This window comes from Calonectris borealis, chromosome 22 (genome assembly GCF_964195595.1).
Source record: "Calonectris borealis chromosome 22, bCalBor7.hap1.2, whole genome shotgun sequence".
In the NCBI taxonomy this organism is placed as follows: domain Eukaryota; kingdom Metazoa; phylum Chordata; class Aves; order Procellariiformes; family Procellariidae; genus Calonectris; species Calonectris borealis.
The window spans coordinates 1,668,748-1,685,995 of record NC_134333.1 but is presented as its reverse complement, the minus strand read 5'-3'; the positions used below and the strand labels follow the sequence as shown (position 1 = coordinate 1,685,995).

Here is a 17,248-nt window from a genome sequence, read left to right as displayed (position 1 = left end):
CCAATAACCAAGTAGCAATCACTACTTCCTGAATCACGCCTACCATTTATATACTGAACATGACATCACAAGGTATGGAATACTTCGTTGGCCATCTGGGCCAGCTGTCCCAGGTATGCTCCCTCCCAGCCTCTTCCAGAGCATGGAAGCTGAGTGTCCTTGACTAGCAGGTTACTTAGCAACAGCTAAAAACATCAGTGTGTTATCAACATTCTTCTCATACTAAATCCAAAACACAGCACTAGGAAGAAATTTAACCCTAACCCAGCCAAAACCAGGACAGAGGAGTATAACAAAAAGGTCTATCTTACTCAGCAGAGAAAAAGGGATTTGGGGCTTCACACTCCATTGGTAAGATTTGTCTTTCCTGACACTGCAGGTATGACAAGGAAAATATTCATTATCCCACATTTAAAGACCTCTCAACAGGTCGTACCTGTATAAGCTAGTTGTCTTAACAGTGGAGAGAAATAAGCATTGGGTAGCATTTATCTTATCCCAAAGAAAACAGTTAAGACACAAATTACTTGAATTGTGCTCTTGAAAGGATTGACCCATTACAAAACAATCTTGTACAATTAGCTCAAATGGAGATAATTGTTAGGTACTGTTAGTGGTGGATGAGATGAATCCCAACCTTGACTACAGATTTTCCTAAACGCAGAAGTTTAGCTGAGCACCCATGGCCTCAGGCCGGGCATAGGTAAACAGAATAATAGAGTAGAAGATGACAACAACTACCAGGTGAGAAGCACAGGCTGAGATAGCTTTCCACCTCCCCTGAGCTGTGGGATCCGCAGTAACTGCTATGCAGAAGTAAGACGCTACCACCACAAGCAATGGTAAGAGAATTATAATCAATGCCAGAATGAAATCCACTGTCTCTGCCATTGACATATCCTTGCAGACAAGGTTGAGCAGGGGTGATATATCACAGAAGAAATGGTGGTGACTGAGTCGCAGAAATTCACGTGCGAGATAGATAAAGACTACCTTGAGCATGGAACTGGTAAAACCTCCCATCCAAAAGCCAGCAACTAAGAGAAAGCAGAGCTCGTGGGTCATGATGGTTGGGTAGAGCAAGGGGCTGCAAATAGCCACAAAGCAGTCATAAGCCATGACAGCCAGAAGCAGACATTCAGTGCAGGCCAATGCAATGAAGAAGTAGATCTGGGTCATGCACCCTGCAAAAGAGCTGGTCTTGCATCCTGTCAGTAAGCTGCTAAGCATTTTAGGCACAATGACTGTAATATACCACATCTCCAGAAAGGAAAGATTGCTCAAGAAGAAATACATAGGGGTATGGAGGCAGTAGGTAATACGGATTGTTGTAATGATGACCTGCTAGTGTCTGCTAATCTCTGCTAGCGTTAATATGTAGACAGTAATGAAGGTGATGGCAAGTAGGACTTGCAGTTCTCTGAGAACAATCGAGAAACCCTGGAAGACAAATTCTTGACCATTTGCATTTTAGTTTTTCATTTCTAGTGTTAAAAAATTATTATCAGTATTTTTATATTACAATTACATTATATTATATCATTATTTATTATCAGTAATGGTATTAGAGTAGATATGCAAAACTGACATAAGAACTTTCAGTTTATTCTCACAAAAGGAATCAAGCAAATGTTAGAGGAATTTGCATTATGTACCAAGAGAGTAATTTTAGTTTTAACAATATCTTGAATATTGAGGAGACCTGGTTTTGGATTCAGTTCATTTAACTTTAGGCATCCACAATGTAGATGTCTACATCTCAAAAAATAATTTAGATTCCCTTTGCACTTAAGTAGACAGGGAGAGGCACCACCAAAATGTGATTCATCTGTTCTGTTCTGTCTTGTTTATAATATATAACTACTTTAGGATGAGATGGAATACGTCCTGGAAATAACTATTTCTCTTCACCAGCCACAAAGTGAACCTAGAATCAATGGTTCAGACTAAGACAGTGAGAATTCATCACGTTTAATTTTAGTAGAGTAGTTAAATACTTAAAATTAAATGCCTGGAGCCCAAGGCACCCAAGTTTATATGAGTCTGTGTGAGGCTGCCATATAATACTAGACCGTTAGAAGATGCATATCTTCCTAGCTTGACAGCTGTAGGCCAACAAATTACCCAAGATCATCCAAAGCTACACTAGTCACTTGAGTCCCATTCTAGGTATCTACAGTAGAGGTGGACATGTAGTAGTCTCAGTGCCTGTTATAGTCAGCTGAAGCCTGATCAGTGCCATCAGTGGAGTCTATAGAGTCATTCGTCTCATCAAAAAGTAGACGTCTATCTTGACTCATTTCAGTTTCCCAAACTGGTACTGTTTGGGACTCCTGATAATACCTGGGACTTCCATATGAAATTGGAAGAGTTGATACACAACCTAGAGGATGCCTATACCCTTGTGGAGTGCATCTGGATGTTCTACTGCATCTCAAATGACATGAAATTCCTATTTGCAAACAACTGAATTAGCTACTACATTTGTTCAGATTAATCATTCTTTAAACTTAATTGATTATTGATCATATCCTCACTGACTCTGACTATAATGAAAATTTAGACTTGTAGTTGTGATGATGACAGATAAATTTGCTAACATCTAGTGCAAGATTTAGTTGTATAAGTGTTGCTTTCTAGTGTCTTATATGTCTCTGTCTCAAAACATTTTCATAGAGCTGGCAGATATCATTGTACCTTTCTTCAACTGGAGCTGGAGTTATCTCTCAGAGTTAAGATGACACTAGATGACTATGCAACTGAGTCCTGTCCCTAAAATTAGATAGGTGAATCCCACAAAGGAAATCTGAGTTCATTTCATGGCACTAGCCACATATTAATTTCAATAATGACTGATGTTCACTATAGATATAGTATCTAAAACTGTATCACCTAATATACTAAATTTAGGGAAAAACAAAGATCAAGACACATGAAAGATCCTTCACACAACTATTCTGCCATATACTAAAACTGAAATTTCATTTGTGGAATTCTCCTCAAATAACTTGAGCAATCCGAAAGTTCGTGAGTCATGTCAAAGCTAGTTGTCCCTCCTTTCATAATTAATGAAGAAACAGAATTACCTCTAGAAGATGTGTTTCCCAAACCATCTAAAACATGTTGCTTAAGAAATGAGCCATCCTTTATATTTGGCTATTTGTATCCTCTGATTACTAGTGACTTAGGGTGAAACAACTAATTTTAAATGGCTAAAACTGAGAGGAATGTCATAAGATGGCAGTCTAAGACAAGGATAAACACGATGCTAATGTCCCTGCTTTCCTTTGTTGACTATAGCTCAAGCCTTTGAATACCTAATTTGACTCAAATAACTAGATAACTGCAGTACATGAGGTAAATAATTCCATTCCTGTTGCTATTGATACTGGTTCTCTTTCCCTACCCTTTCCACCTGAACCCATATTCTCTTGCTACTTTCTAGCCAGCTTGAAGAAATCTGAGGCTCTCTCTGAAGCACTTGCAGTTCATGAAACAAGACAATAACCTATCTTAGCTGCTGTGAAGCATTTTCTGGAGGTGACTATTCCTCAGTTACCTAGTAGTGAGTCTTCCCATGAACAAGCTACTGACAGAGGTTCCTCAGGAAGCTACCCAAAACTATATAATATGAATCTGTACCCGAGTAATTATCTATTACTGTGCCTACATGATCAACTAACTGTATTTTCACAAAGTATATCAGCCTGCAAATGGAAGTAATTTGTCTACACATTCATGTTTTGTAGCCATTTCAGAAACATGAATGGTTCTGGCAGATCTCACTCAAGACCTTTGGCTAGACCTTAACCTTTCTGTGGAGAGAAGGAAGGCTACCCTACCACATCTAAAATATCAATAGGCATCTCTATCCATGCAAGGGAATGTCTTTGTGTAAGACCCTGCTTTTTTGTTAGTCCATAACCTTTTTGTCTTTTAGCTGTAGCAGAACCAACTAGCTCCCCTTTAGACCAGATCAAAATGTAACTCCGTGGCTAGTTTCCTTTAATTACTGTTTGCTATAGATAGTAGAGGCAAGATTTCTCTGGCCTGCAAATTCCTCAGGCACTGTATCACCAGTCTCTGTTCCGCCACACCACTTCACAGGGTACACAACACCTAACATCATGCTGAAAAACATAAATAAGAAAAGTCTGTCATTATTTGGGTTTTTCAAAATGACCACCAAGGAAAACAAATTCCTCAGAATCACAAGGTGTCCATGTAGTCTGGGGTGCCATCAGGCTAAAGCCATGCAGGATGAATGTCAAAGATGGATCCCAGGAGACAACAGACTTAGAGCAGTCTGGATAAAATATAATAATCAATCAAAAGAGCTGGAGGCATCCAGTAGTTAATACTGTACTTATACCAGAGTTAGTAGATAGCCCAGAACTCTTTCTCAAAACTAAAATCTAAATTCCTGAGACTCACTTAAAATTCCATAGATATTTGTCAGATATATTCTTCAGATTTGAGATTAAGATCTATTTTGCTTACTGAGAGAATGAGATTCATACTGTTTATAGAAAAATATGGGGTTTGGTGGGCTTTGTGTGTGTGTGTATGACTGCAGATATCACCAGAATTAATCTAGACCGTTATGTTATATTAGTTACCCAGTTTTATGGTGCCTATATTAGGTGATACTATTCCTATCCTTAGCAGAACTTTAATAACTCTTAGGTTGTTGCTGCTCCACTTCTGTTGATTGCAAGGAAATTTAAGTCTTATCAAAGACCAGATTCAACAATTAAAATATGCAACTAAGGTAGGTCAATGTCACCTGAGAGCTCAACTCACTCCCATCTCTAAGCCCTGTTGTTCACCCTGTCATAATGGAAGATGACACCAAATTTAACCTTTGTGGGTGGCCACTATCTCACCTGCAGACATACACATCTGAGGTAGTCAGCAAGACTTTTTCATGAAAGTGTCTTTTGCCTCCTTGTTCCTCATGGTTAATGAATGGATTTAGCATTGGAGTGACTATAGTATAAATTATGGAAACCCGTTTGTTGAGATCTAAGGAGTGCATATTCCTGGGTCATGCATACATGAAGAGGGTCGTTAAGAAGATGATGACCACAGTCAGGTGAGAAACACAAGTGGAGAAGGCTTTCTGTCTATACTTAGGAGTTTAGACAGCTACACAGATCACCCTACCATGTATACCTACATTTACTCAGCTGAATAGATCTCTGGAGTCTACTGACTGCTCTGACAAGTTTCTTATTTCAACTGTGTACTGTTGAGCTTCTAATGCCATATAATGGCCTTAGATACATGATACCTTGAAATAAGGTACGACACAAGAATTACAGCAGATCTGTTCCCATCTGGAGTAGCAGCTGAGACTCATGAGGAAGACCATCGAACAGTTTGAATGACACTTTGGAACTAGCTTTTTCACCTGAATCAAAAACGAGAGTTAAGTGTTATGACTTATGTAGGAAATGTAGGTACTTAGGAGGGAATTCAGTTATCTAAAGAGAGGTGTTTAATTTCAGATTTTGTGGTATTTTATGTACTTTTCAGTATATGTTTCCTGTAAGTTCTGTGTCAAATATGTCAATCCATGAAGGTATGTTTATTACTTTAGTGACCTCAGATTATACTAACCGCTAACGCTGAGGTAGTTGAACTCTTAAGTAGATATTTACAGATTAGGTGTAATAGCTAAGCCCAGACTTAGAGCTAAATGAAATTATTCCATTTCATTACAGAGATTCTAAAATAACTTTTTTCAATTACCTTCCTCATGTAAATGTCTGCTAAAATAAATATGGTTGTCAGGCAATTTTTCAATTCCATATATCCACCCAAAATTTGGGGACTGTACTGCAGGTCACCTCAGTGTATTTTTACAAAATAACAAGAAGGTTAAGTGTTAGATGTCCTGGGGCATGGCAGAATGGAATTTGAGGACCAAAGACCTGCTGAGGTACTGTTGCAAGATTTGTTGGTCTCCTCCATACTGCCAAGTGGAAGGAGTCCCTGGAGTGAGCTATTTGTAAAACCACTTTGGAGTTGGTCTTTTATGAGTCAGTTGCCTTACTTAAGCCAAAAGCATAAGATTAAAATGATATTCATACAGTGAGATTAAGTGGAAGATTAGCACCTAGGAGAGTTGGAATTATAGAAGTTATTTGGCTTTTAGAACATACAGTTTGATTTAATTTGCCAATATATTAGAATCTAGTGACATTTGACATGTGTTAAGGTATGTTGGTTGACCTCTAACTACTGGTCAAAGCCTTATGTGCATGCTTAGACATCTAAGGGCAGCTCATGAAGAAGGCATCTTTAGAATAATGTAAGTACATGGAAAATGAAGAGTAGTGTTGCCAGGAGAAAAAGGGTTAGTTCTTACCTTCTTTCTATTGGGCTGGTGAGGCTCCACTTGGACTACTGTGCCCAGTTTTGGGATTCCTTCAGTTCAAAGGAAATGTGGAGAAACTAGAGAGGTTTTTACTAAGGCCTACTAAGATGTTAAGATGTGTCCTAGAGCACACGTACTATTAAAAGAAGTTGAGATAGCAAGGCTTTTTTAATGTGGTGAACAGGAGGCCATGGCATGGTCTAACAGAAGCCTACAGTCACAAAGACAATGGGGCCAAACAATTAATGACTTGCAACTCAGTAGTTGCAAATAGGCCACTAGGAGAAGCTTCTTCACTAGGAGGTCAGAACAGCACTGAAACAAGTTGCCCAGAGAGATTATAATATCTCTGTCTTTGAAAGTTTTCAACTCTCAGCTAGACCAAGCCACAGCTGGCATAATATAGAGATGGTGAGAGCTGCACTACAAAAGGGAAGTCAAATTATTGATATACTCACACCAGGAGTACTGTGTACAGTTCTGGGCTCCCCAGGACAAGAGTGACATAGGTATACTGGAAAGAGTCCTGTGAAGAGCCACTAAGATGATTAAGGGGCTGCAGCATCTCTACTATGAGGACAGGCTGAGAAAGCTGTTCAGCCTGAAGAAGGGAAGGCTCAGGCAGGATCTCATTAATGTATACATTCTGAAGAGAGAGCTTAAAGAAGATGTAGCCAGCCTCTTTTGTGGTGTCCACTGACAGGACAAGAGGCAATGGGCACAAACTGAAACACAGGAGGTTCTCTCTGAACGTGAGGAAACACTTTTTTACTGTGAGGGTGATCGAGCACTGGCACAGGTTGCCCAGAGAGGTTGTGGATTTTCCATCCTTGGTGATATCCAAAGCTGTCTGGACATATTCCTAGGCAACAAGCTCTAGGTTTTCCTTGCTTAAGCATGGGGGTTGGACCATATGACCTCCATAGGTCCCTTCCAACTTCATCCATTCTGTGATTTTGTGATATTCAAAGGTCCCTAAAAAACATTCTATGAGTCTATGACTCTATGATGTTCAAATGGCACTAGACACTTCTGAGTGGAAAACAGAACTGAGCTCCATATCATAAGTTTGAATGGGTGTCTATAAGCCATGAAATGTGTTGCCTAGATTGTATTGAACTTATTGCTCAGTCATCTGTTGAAACCTACTCAGTAGTTAGCTACAGTGAGATTCAGTTGCTTAAACATCAATTTCTATTGCAATTTGGGACACCACAGGCTTTTCCACCTGACTTCCAGGTCAAAGAATCATACAAAAACTTAGGTTGGAAGGATAGAGTTTCAATTCTGGAAGTTTTTAGCTCATTCTGCTGTCAAAAACATGTTTCAGTCAGGTAAGGTTTTTCAGGGACTTGTCTAGTCAAGCTTTGAAAAACTGCAAGGATGGAGATTTCATAAACTCTCTGGGACTCTGTTGCAGTTCTTAATCACTCTGACTGATTTTGTTTGTTTCTTTCTTTCTTTTTTGTACTATCAAATCTGAATCTAATTTGTTGCAACTCGTTCCTGTTGCCTCTTGTCTTTTCAGGTATGCACAACTAAGAATTGTCACTATCTTCTTTATAATACCCTTCAAGTAGTGGCAGACTGCCACTAAATACATCCTTAATATTGTCTTTTCCAGACTTAAAAAATCATTTCCATCCATCTCTCTCTGTACGTCATGTGGTCCAACCCCTCTATCATTATTGGTAATCCTCTGCTAGACGCTGTCCATCTTGTCTTCCTTGTAGTGGGAAGCCCCAAACTGAACATAGTACTGCAGTCGTAGTCTCACAAATATGTGCAGTCTCAGGTGACAAATAGAGGGGAAGGATCATTTCCTTTGGCCTGCTGACTAGATTACTGCTATTACAGCCCCAGAGGCAGTTGGTCTTCATCACTGCAGGGGCACACTGCTGACTCATGTTAATTTGTCTGCCAGGACCTCCAGGTCATAGAATCATAGAATCATAGAACACGTTGGGTTGGAAGGGACCTTTAAAGGTCATCTAGTCCAACCCCACTGCTGCGGGCAGGGACATCTTCAACTAGATCAGGTTGCTCAGAGCCCCATCCAGCCTGACCTTGAATGTTCCCAGGGATGGGGCATCTACCACCTCTCCGGGCAACCTGTGCCAGTGTTTCACCACCCTCATTGTAAAAAATTTCTTCCTTATACCTAGTCTAAATCTACCCTCTTTTAGTTTAAAACCATTACCCCTTGTTCTGTCGCAACAGGCCCTGCTGAAAAGTTTGCTGCCATCTTTCTTATAAGCCCCCTTTAAGTACTGATAGGCTGCAATAAGGTCTCCCCGAAGCTTTCTCTTTTACAGGCTGAATAACCCCAACTCTCTCAGCCTTTTTTCATAGGAGAGGCATTCCACCCCCCTGATCATTTCTGTGGCCCTCCTCTGGACCCGCTCCAAGAGGTCCATGTCTTTCTTGTGCTGAGGGCTCCAGAGCTGGACGCAATACTCCAGGTGGGGTCTCACCAGAACAGAGTAGAGGGGCAGAATCACCTCCCTTGACCTGCTGGCCACGCTGCTTTTGATGCAGCCCAGGATACAATTGGCTTACTGGGCTGCGAGTGCACATTGCCGGCTCATGTCCAGCTTTTCATTCACCAGTACCCCCAAGTCCTTCTTGGCAGGGCTGCTCTCAATCCCTTCATCCCCCAGCCTATATTGACACTGAGGGTTGCCCCAACCCAGGTGCAGGACCTTGCACTTGGCCTTGTTGAACCTCATGAGGTTCACACGGACCCACTTCTCGAGCTTGTCCAGGTCCCTCAGGATGGCATCCCGTCCCTCAGGCGTGTCAACCGCACCACTCAGCTTGATGTCATCTGCAAACTTGCTGAGGGTGCACTCGATCCCACTGTCTGTAATTGATGAAGATATTAAAGAGTACTGGACCTGATATGGACCCCTGCAGGACACCACTCATCACCGATCTCCATCTGGACATTGAGCCATTGACCACTACTCTCTGGATGCGACCATCCACCCAATCAATTAGGACGAGAGGAAATGGCCTCAAGTTGCGCCAAGGGAGGTTTAGACTGGACATTAGGAGAAATTTCTTTACTGAAAGAGTGGTCAGGCCTTGGAACAGGCTGCCCAGGGAAGTGGTGGAGTCACCATCCCTGGAGGTATTTAAAAGACGTGTAGATGAGGCCCTTAGGGACATGGTGTAGTGGGCATGGTGTGTTGGGTTGATGGTTGGACACGATGATCTTACAGGTCTTTTCCAACCTTAATGATTCTATGATTCTGTGATTCTAATCGCTCACGGACTGGACAGTCCACCTGTCAAATCCATACCTCTCCAGTTTAGACAGAAGGATGTTGTGGGGGACCGTGTCAAAGGCCTTACAGAGGTCCAGACAGATGACATCGGTAGCCCTTCACATGTCCACTGAGGTAGTCAGTCCACCATAGAAGGCCACTAGCTTGGTCAGGCAGGACTTGCCTTTGGTGAAGCCACGCTGGCTCTCTCGAATCACCTCCCTGTCCTCCATGTGCCTCAGCATAACTTCCAGGAGGATCTGTTCCATGATCTTCCCAGGCACAAAAGTGAGACTGCCTGGCCTGATTCTTCTCTTAGTGCTTATATCTCCTCGTGTAATGTAGGAGGAGCAGAGGAAAATTACACTGGAAAATCAGGAGGCTCATTTAGCATTTAAAATTGAAACCTATGTAAATTAATACTCTTCCCCAAAAGTAAAGGTTTGTTCTGTAAATCTCAGCTACTTCCCAAAGTTCTGTTTGAAGTTAATGAAGAGAGAAGGAACTTCTCAGTGGTGGTTCATGTTCTCCTATGACAGCTATCTAAAATGACTGATATTATCTGAATTACTGAAGTTCCCATCCTAATCCCTGTGAAGAAAGTTGACATGACTATTTATTTGGTGCCTCAAGTTCATTGAATCCCAGTTTCATATTAAGTTGGATTAAGGTCAGAATGCAATTGTGTTCTTTGATGCAGACCAAAAAACTACATTAAGAGAAGGCGAAGATGTTTATTGCCTTCTCTACTGCTCAGAAATGTGTGTGACGTGTTCAGTAGAAACACCTTCTTTTACTTTCACACAGTTTTAGCGTTCATTGATTTTTGTTTAATATGCAGATTAACTCAGGAAAAGCAATCTTTAACCACTGATGTCTAAACAAAACCATAATCTTTATTTCTGTGAAAGTCTTATTAGACATTCATAGGATTCAGGCAAATTCAATTGGAAGATTATCTTCCAAATATTATATTAGTGATCAGACCCAGGAACTCTGGACAGAGCATCCATGCCACACAAGACCTTCTATAAAGTGTCTTTTAATTCCTGGTTCCTCAGGCAGTAGATGAATGGATTTAGCATTGGAGTGACTATAGTATAAATTGCGGAAATCAGTTTGTTGAGATCCAAGGAGTCCTTGGATGCCACCAACTCCTGGATCGGGCATACATGAAGAGGGTGGCTGAGAAGAAGATGATGACCACAGTCAGGAGAGAAACACAGGTGGAGTAGGTTTTCTTCCTGTTCCGGGCCATGGGAATGCACAAAATGATGCTGATTATGCACATGTAAGAAATTACGATGAGGGAGAGGGAGATCAACAGAAAAAGCAAGGCAAAGACAAAGTCCACCATCTCTGCAACTAACCGCTCAGTGCAAGAGAGGTTGAGCAAAGGGCTGATGTCACAGTAGAAGTGGTTGATGACATTGGGGCCACAGGAAGAGAGCTGGAAAATGAAGAACACCTTTAGCACAGATGTCAGAAAGCCAACCAGCCAAGAGCCCATGGCCAGCTGCATACAGACTCTGTGGTCCATGATGACTGGATAGTGCAGGGGGTTGCAGATGGCCATGTAGCGGTCATAGGCCATGACAGCTAGGACACATTCAGTACAGACCAGGACAATGAAGAACTAGAGCTGGGCCATACAACCTGTGAAGGAGATGCTCTTAATCTTCACCAGAAAGTTGACCAGCAATTTTGGAACAGTGACTGAGATGTACCAGGCCTCTAGGAAAGATAGATGGCCTAAAAAACAGTACATGGGCCTGTGGAGTTGGTGGTTTGTTCTGATAAAAGTGATGATGACTATGTTTTCAAGGACAGTCAACAAACACACAATGAGGAAAATTACAGACAATAGAGTCTGCAGCTCTATGATGGTAGGGAATCCCAAGAGGATGAACTCATGGATGTGCGTATCATTTTCCTGTATCATGATGATCTTGAAACCTGGAATGTGTAAGGAAGAAAAAGTAAGGAAGTAAGGAACATCTTGTATCATCTCCTCCAAGCATCCTTTCCATACTGGGCTTGCAAATACCCAATTTAAGTAGATATTCCACACCAGTTATTTAATTAACAGTCTTTATAATTTACCTCTCCTGAAAATTTTTGAGTCCTAGAACTTATAGGGTTAGTGATTCAGATCTTGGCTCCAAGAAAATGTTTAGGCTCCACTGATTTCTTCACAGGCCTTCTTACCCCTATCATCAGTTAAAAGACAGTCAAAGCTAAGAGGAAATATTGTTAAATGTGCTTTTCATCTCAGTTTCGAGCTATCCCCCAGATGGCCACTAGTGCCAAAAGATATCTAGATAAAAGCACAGTCTTGCTAAATGGTTGAAGTCATGTAAGGCAAATTTGGCTTGAGCTGTTTTTCTCCCTTTCTCTTGACTATAGGCAGAAGAAAATAAGTGTTTGTTCTCTCAAATATAGTACTTTAATTAAGTTTGCTAGGGTTATGGGATATATGCATTTATTTTTTTCTTTCAGAATTGGGAAGGACCTGTGCATCTGAAAATTTCTCTCATTTCCAATGTATTGATTGATTGACTAAATCAGGTCACTTCTCCTCACAAATAACAGCCTTCATACAGTCTTAGATTACAGTAATTACGGTACCGATCCATCATTTTTCTTCTGCATTACTTGATACAATTAATCTTGATTTATCACAATATACCTGAAGTTTGATATTTCTTCTTCTTCTTTTCTATTTCTTAGTGAAGGTTTCAAACAAGTTTTTTGACCTATTCTTGCACATTCATATCCAATAATCAACTGCTTTTCTAGAATGGTGTTCAGGCCTTGTCATTCACAAAATATTTTTCATATAAAACATTAAGAAAAAAATCCATTAATGTTATGAAATGTTACAAAAATTTCCACAGAAAAAGAAATATGTATTTTACTGATTTCATTATTTATTTGCCTTTGAGTTAGTCTAATTACATAACTTACATGTTTCATTACAAGTACATAACTGCTGCCAAAGAATATATCTTTAAGGTGACTTTCACATTTCCTAGCTTGTACTGTATGTGGGACTCCTCAACCCTATTTTAGCAACTTGGTGTAGGCACCTTCCATGAGATTTGTGGCATTTCATTTAAGCTGTGGTAAATGCTGACCGGTAAGGCAGGTAACGTGGTTTCCAGTATAGCCAATGGAGATCTAAGCAGTACAAGGAAAAAACCTAGCCTGTGTGACCTTAGCATGCTATAGAATACAAACCATAATTGAAAAGTACATGAATGAAAAGGATGGCAAAAAGAGAAAATAAAAATTATGTTTACACATTCCAATATAGGCTTTAAAAATTCTAAAACTACCTTATAGTACCCTAGAATGTTGACTGAAAATAATTTAATAAAAAAAGGTGATTAATTACAGTATTTCAGGTAGCTGCCTTCAAATAATGGATTGCTCTCAGGTGACACATAAAGATAACTTCCGTGTTTAATTTTGAGAATCATTAATGTCACGTGAAGTTTCTCAGGGTAAAAATTATGCTGAATGTTTTTTATATTCTAGTCCGCTGAAAGTGGAATACAAGTGCCAATTTTTACCACATAAATATCTTCACTATCTTCAGAAGAACTGCTATTGCATATAATACAGAGAGCGGGTGAGGGCAAGGTTATATTTAACTCACACTAGAATACTGCTTAAATTTAAGGGGGAAAACAATGAAAAAATGTAATGTTAATGTCAAAATACATTGAAATGTATTATTGCTGCTGCTATTGTCACCCTCATCTCTCAACAGAGGTCATAGGATTTTAAAAGCACATAAAGTACAATAACAAAGTTCCATCTTTCTGATCTTTTGATCTATTATATCCACCTCTCTTTTCCTTCCCAAAAATCCCTTCTTTCTTCTTTCTCACTCTGTTTCTCTTGGAAACTACTAATTTCCAAGACTCTCCCAACTTATGTTGGTATTCTCAGAGTGTAGGTGAGATGAAACAAGACAGACCTCTAACAAAGCTAGAGAAAAAGAAATTAAATGCTTTTTGTCTGAACAAGAGATCAGCATCTATGCTTCTGTTTCTCTCTTTCATTTAGCTAGAACCTTACCCCTTTGTTTTTCTCTGAATGGTTGAAAGCAAGCTGGATTGTAAAATGTTGTGAGCACATACAGTTCCTGCAGACTTTCTGCAGCTTCTGTTGAGTGAAAGATTTCCCAGGATGGAAAATATCAGTATATTATCCTTCAAAGCCCAAGAGAACTAAGAACAAAATTAGAGGGAATAAATATCCCTCCTTTTTCTAAATCTCATGGAAGAGGTTGATCATCTGTGGTTTTTTTGTTTGCTTGTTTTTTGTTTGTTTGTTTGTTGTTTTTTTTTTTTTTAATGTGCTAGCAGCTATTGTAAAACTATTGATACTTGGTTTTCTTTCTCCAAAGTCAACGTTGTCTATGTGATAGGACATTGGACTGGAACTCAGGGCATTTCTACTCTGCTGTTGGCTCATAATCACATGATGGATAGCTTTGACCAATAAATCTCTTCACTTATGACTGCCTTAGTTTCTGCATATATAAAACAGTGATTATACTGGCCTTGAAGATGACTTGAGGTTCCACGGAGAAAGTGGTGCCCTAGCATTAAGTACCAATAATATTGTAGGTGTGAAAGACACCATTCAGAGGGGAAATCCAGCTCCCACCACGTGCCTACAAACTCAGAGTGAGATTCAGCTCAAAGACTAAGACACCTAAATACAGGTGACAATACTGCAAGTGTCCATATGTGAACTGCATAGCAGAACTCCCATTACAGTCAATAAGGAAAGAATCAATAGAAAAGAGTCTGGCTAGTGCTTCACCTCATTCAAAAGTAGCCAAATTGTTTGGGATTCATTTTCCAAAATGTGTGTCTTTTCAAACACTGTTGGGTGTTCTTAGCCTTTAGCTGGTGCTCTGTATTTTCTGAGTTGTATCTGCCAGACACGTGTAGATATCTTGCATACCCAAGGCACTAACCATCTGTCCCCTTCTTCAATGGCTAAAGTAAAGCAGATGTATTCCAGACACCTATGTGTCACATTCACTTCAGTTTTGTGCGACTGGAAAACCCATGGGTTTGAGAAGCTAAGTCCTCATTTCTGGGAATCTGATTCTCATTAGAAGTAGAGTGCAAATAAGTGTAAGCAAGCCAGGCAGACAGTCAGAAAGTTTGGGCCTGAGTAGGAGCTAAAGTTCAAAGGTGCCACAAACAAATGTTTTAAATGGGACAAAGTTCCTTTAGACACCAGAATTCTCAGTCTAGTCCAACTTTTATTTCAAAGTATGGGCAAACAAAAGTAATAAAGGAACAGTGAAGCACTCCAGAAGAGACCACAGTTAAGTTTTCAGGCAGGCCTGTATCTACATTGGCAAATAACTTCAATTTCTGACTTAGTCCAAGGAAACCTTGAGTTGTCCATTAAACACACCTGTATGCTTCATGCAGTTACAGAACACAGAACGCATACACTCTGTTTCATGCAAGTGAAACAACACTTTTCTGGACTGTAACACAACTTGTAGTTGCTTCAAATAGAAATCTCGAAGAGCCACAAGGACATCAGACAGGGACCAGGGAAGACCTGAGTGAAATGCTATGATATAATGTGTATGTAGCAATCAACTTTATATGGTTTAATCCTGTCCAGTGCAGAGCCAAGTAAATTTGTACCACTTGATCTGGGGGACCATAGATCACTCAGGGTGGGGTGTTATTAATAGCATACTTGTAGACAGACTTTGTGTTTGTTGTGTTTATTATGCACTGATGGCATACATGCTCATAGCTGGAATGATGGATAGACATTTAGAGTTATGCCAAACAGAATTAAAATCATAAATAACCAACTTCGGATACAATACTTTTGGATACCTGGAGACCAAAGCAGGAGGATGAAATTCAGGAAAGGTGGGTATTTGTAAGTCTGATGGTGACCTGCTAGTTCTCATCCCCTCTTACTGCTAAACAGAAAGAGTGTTTTGTTTAATTAATGCTCCTTCAGGGATGTAAATAGTGACAATACAAGTGCAAGAGAACTCTGCAAGACATTAAGTCATTTTGCATATCTGACCACTTAACTCCACTTTTATGCTTTTATTTTCTTGTTACCATTCCCCTACCATTTCTTTAGCTTACATCTTTCATTATTTCTCTTACACTTTCTGTCTCCTAGCAATTTTAATTAAGAGTAAGTTTCATCTCACCTCATTTTAAGCATGTAGGGCATAGAAACCTAAACCTAACCTCACAGTCTGATTCTTTTAATAGTTAAGGGTGAGGAACTCAGTCACATCATTTTCAGATAACTAAATGGAAATAGGTCACATGAAGACTCCCTAGAATTGTCTAATTATCTCCATTGATGGTAAACATATTGTAGTTTCATCATGTGAAATTAGGTGTAAGGAACTTCAAGTTACTGACTGACCCTGAGTTACTAGTCTGAACCTACCTGCAAATAATGAAAAGCAGCAGGCAACTCACAGTTATCTTTCTCAATTCAACCTTCCCTGCATTATTTCTGGTTCACTCAGATGTTATCCATCCAACTACTGTAATGCTATTCATATCAGCTGCATACTTTCCATACAATCACTGGAATTGAACAGAGTGGCACCAACAGAACAGATTCATCTTATGTGGGACTTGAATCATTCTTTGTAAGCAACTATCTTTTCCTCCAGTAAATGAAGAGAAAGACTCAGGCAATGGGCCTACTGTCTCAGGCATCCATTAGCTCTGATAAATCTAGGCTACTGACTCTAAAGGGCCCCCTTAAGATTAAATTATTTATGTCCTGAAAATGTTTATTTCTCTCCTGTGACTACAAAAAGTATCTTAAGTTCAGTGCAGTTGGAAATGTCTACATTACAGATATCTGCAGCTAGGACAAATAACTCCTAACAAAAATGCCCACATTCTAAGAAAAACATCTCCTTATCAGAAGTCTAAGCGGCCACCTACTTGCTCATCAGAAATCTCAGTGTTGCAGTGTTAGGGAATAACTGGTTGTTGCAAGTTTCTTCTTGTTTCCCCATTACTCAGGAGGCAGCACTCCCACATGGGGTAAAGAACTGGGTGGAGGCCCATCATTTGGACCTGAGCCCAGCTGCTGGCACAGAGTTGACATACAGAAAGGATTTGCTGTGCTGATACTGGTTCAGCAGGTATGTGAGGAGAGGTGAAGCAGAAGACGAAGAGAACAGGAGCTGCTGAAGTGAAGGGACTGAAAGCACCATAGGTGAGTACTGTGGCTGGGGGTAATAGGTTGGCTAACAAAGGTGGTACAGGTGGAAGGGACACTCAAGAGCAGCTGAGAGCAGGGGAAGGTAATATGGACAAACAAAGAATGCCACAAAGAGTCTTTTCAGGAGGCTGGCACAAAGGAAGACTTGACTGAACCACAGTTGTGAACAGCCACAGAATGGATGGGGAAGAGAGGCTGACCTAGAGAAAGGGACTGCGACCTTCAACTTAGAAAGACAGAGAACTGTACAGGTAAGAGACGCAGTAGAAAACCCAAGGAATCCAGGTCAAAAAGGAGAGCTAGACAGGAAGAATGGATGAATGAGAGATTG

The 17,248-nt window shown here is 40.2% G+C and overlaps 2 protein-coding genes and 1 pseudogene across 2 annotated transcripts in view; all 3 read right to left on the bottom strand.

Annotated features, from left to right (window-relative positions):
* Nucleotides 1–17,248, bottom strand: part of LOC142091595 (epimerase family protein SDR39U1-like) — a 300,851-nt gene that overhangs the window by 104,222 nt on the left and 179,381 nt on the right.
* LOC142091685 (olfactory receptor 6P1-like) lies at nt 655–8,047 on the bottom strand (annotated as a pseudogene).
* LOC142091596 (olfactory receptor 6B1-like) lies at nt 10,766–11,227 on the bottom strand. Its single transcript, XM_075171026.1, has one exon. The coding sequence runs from the start codon at nt 11,225–11,227 to the stop codon at nt 10,766–10,768; it is 462 nt and encodes a 153-aa protein (XP_075027127.1).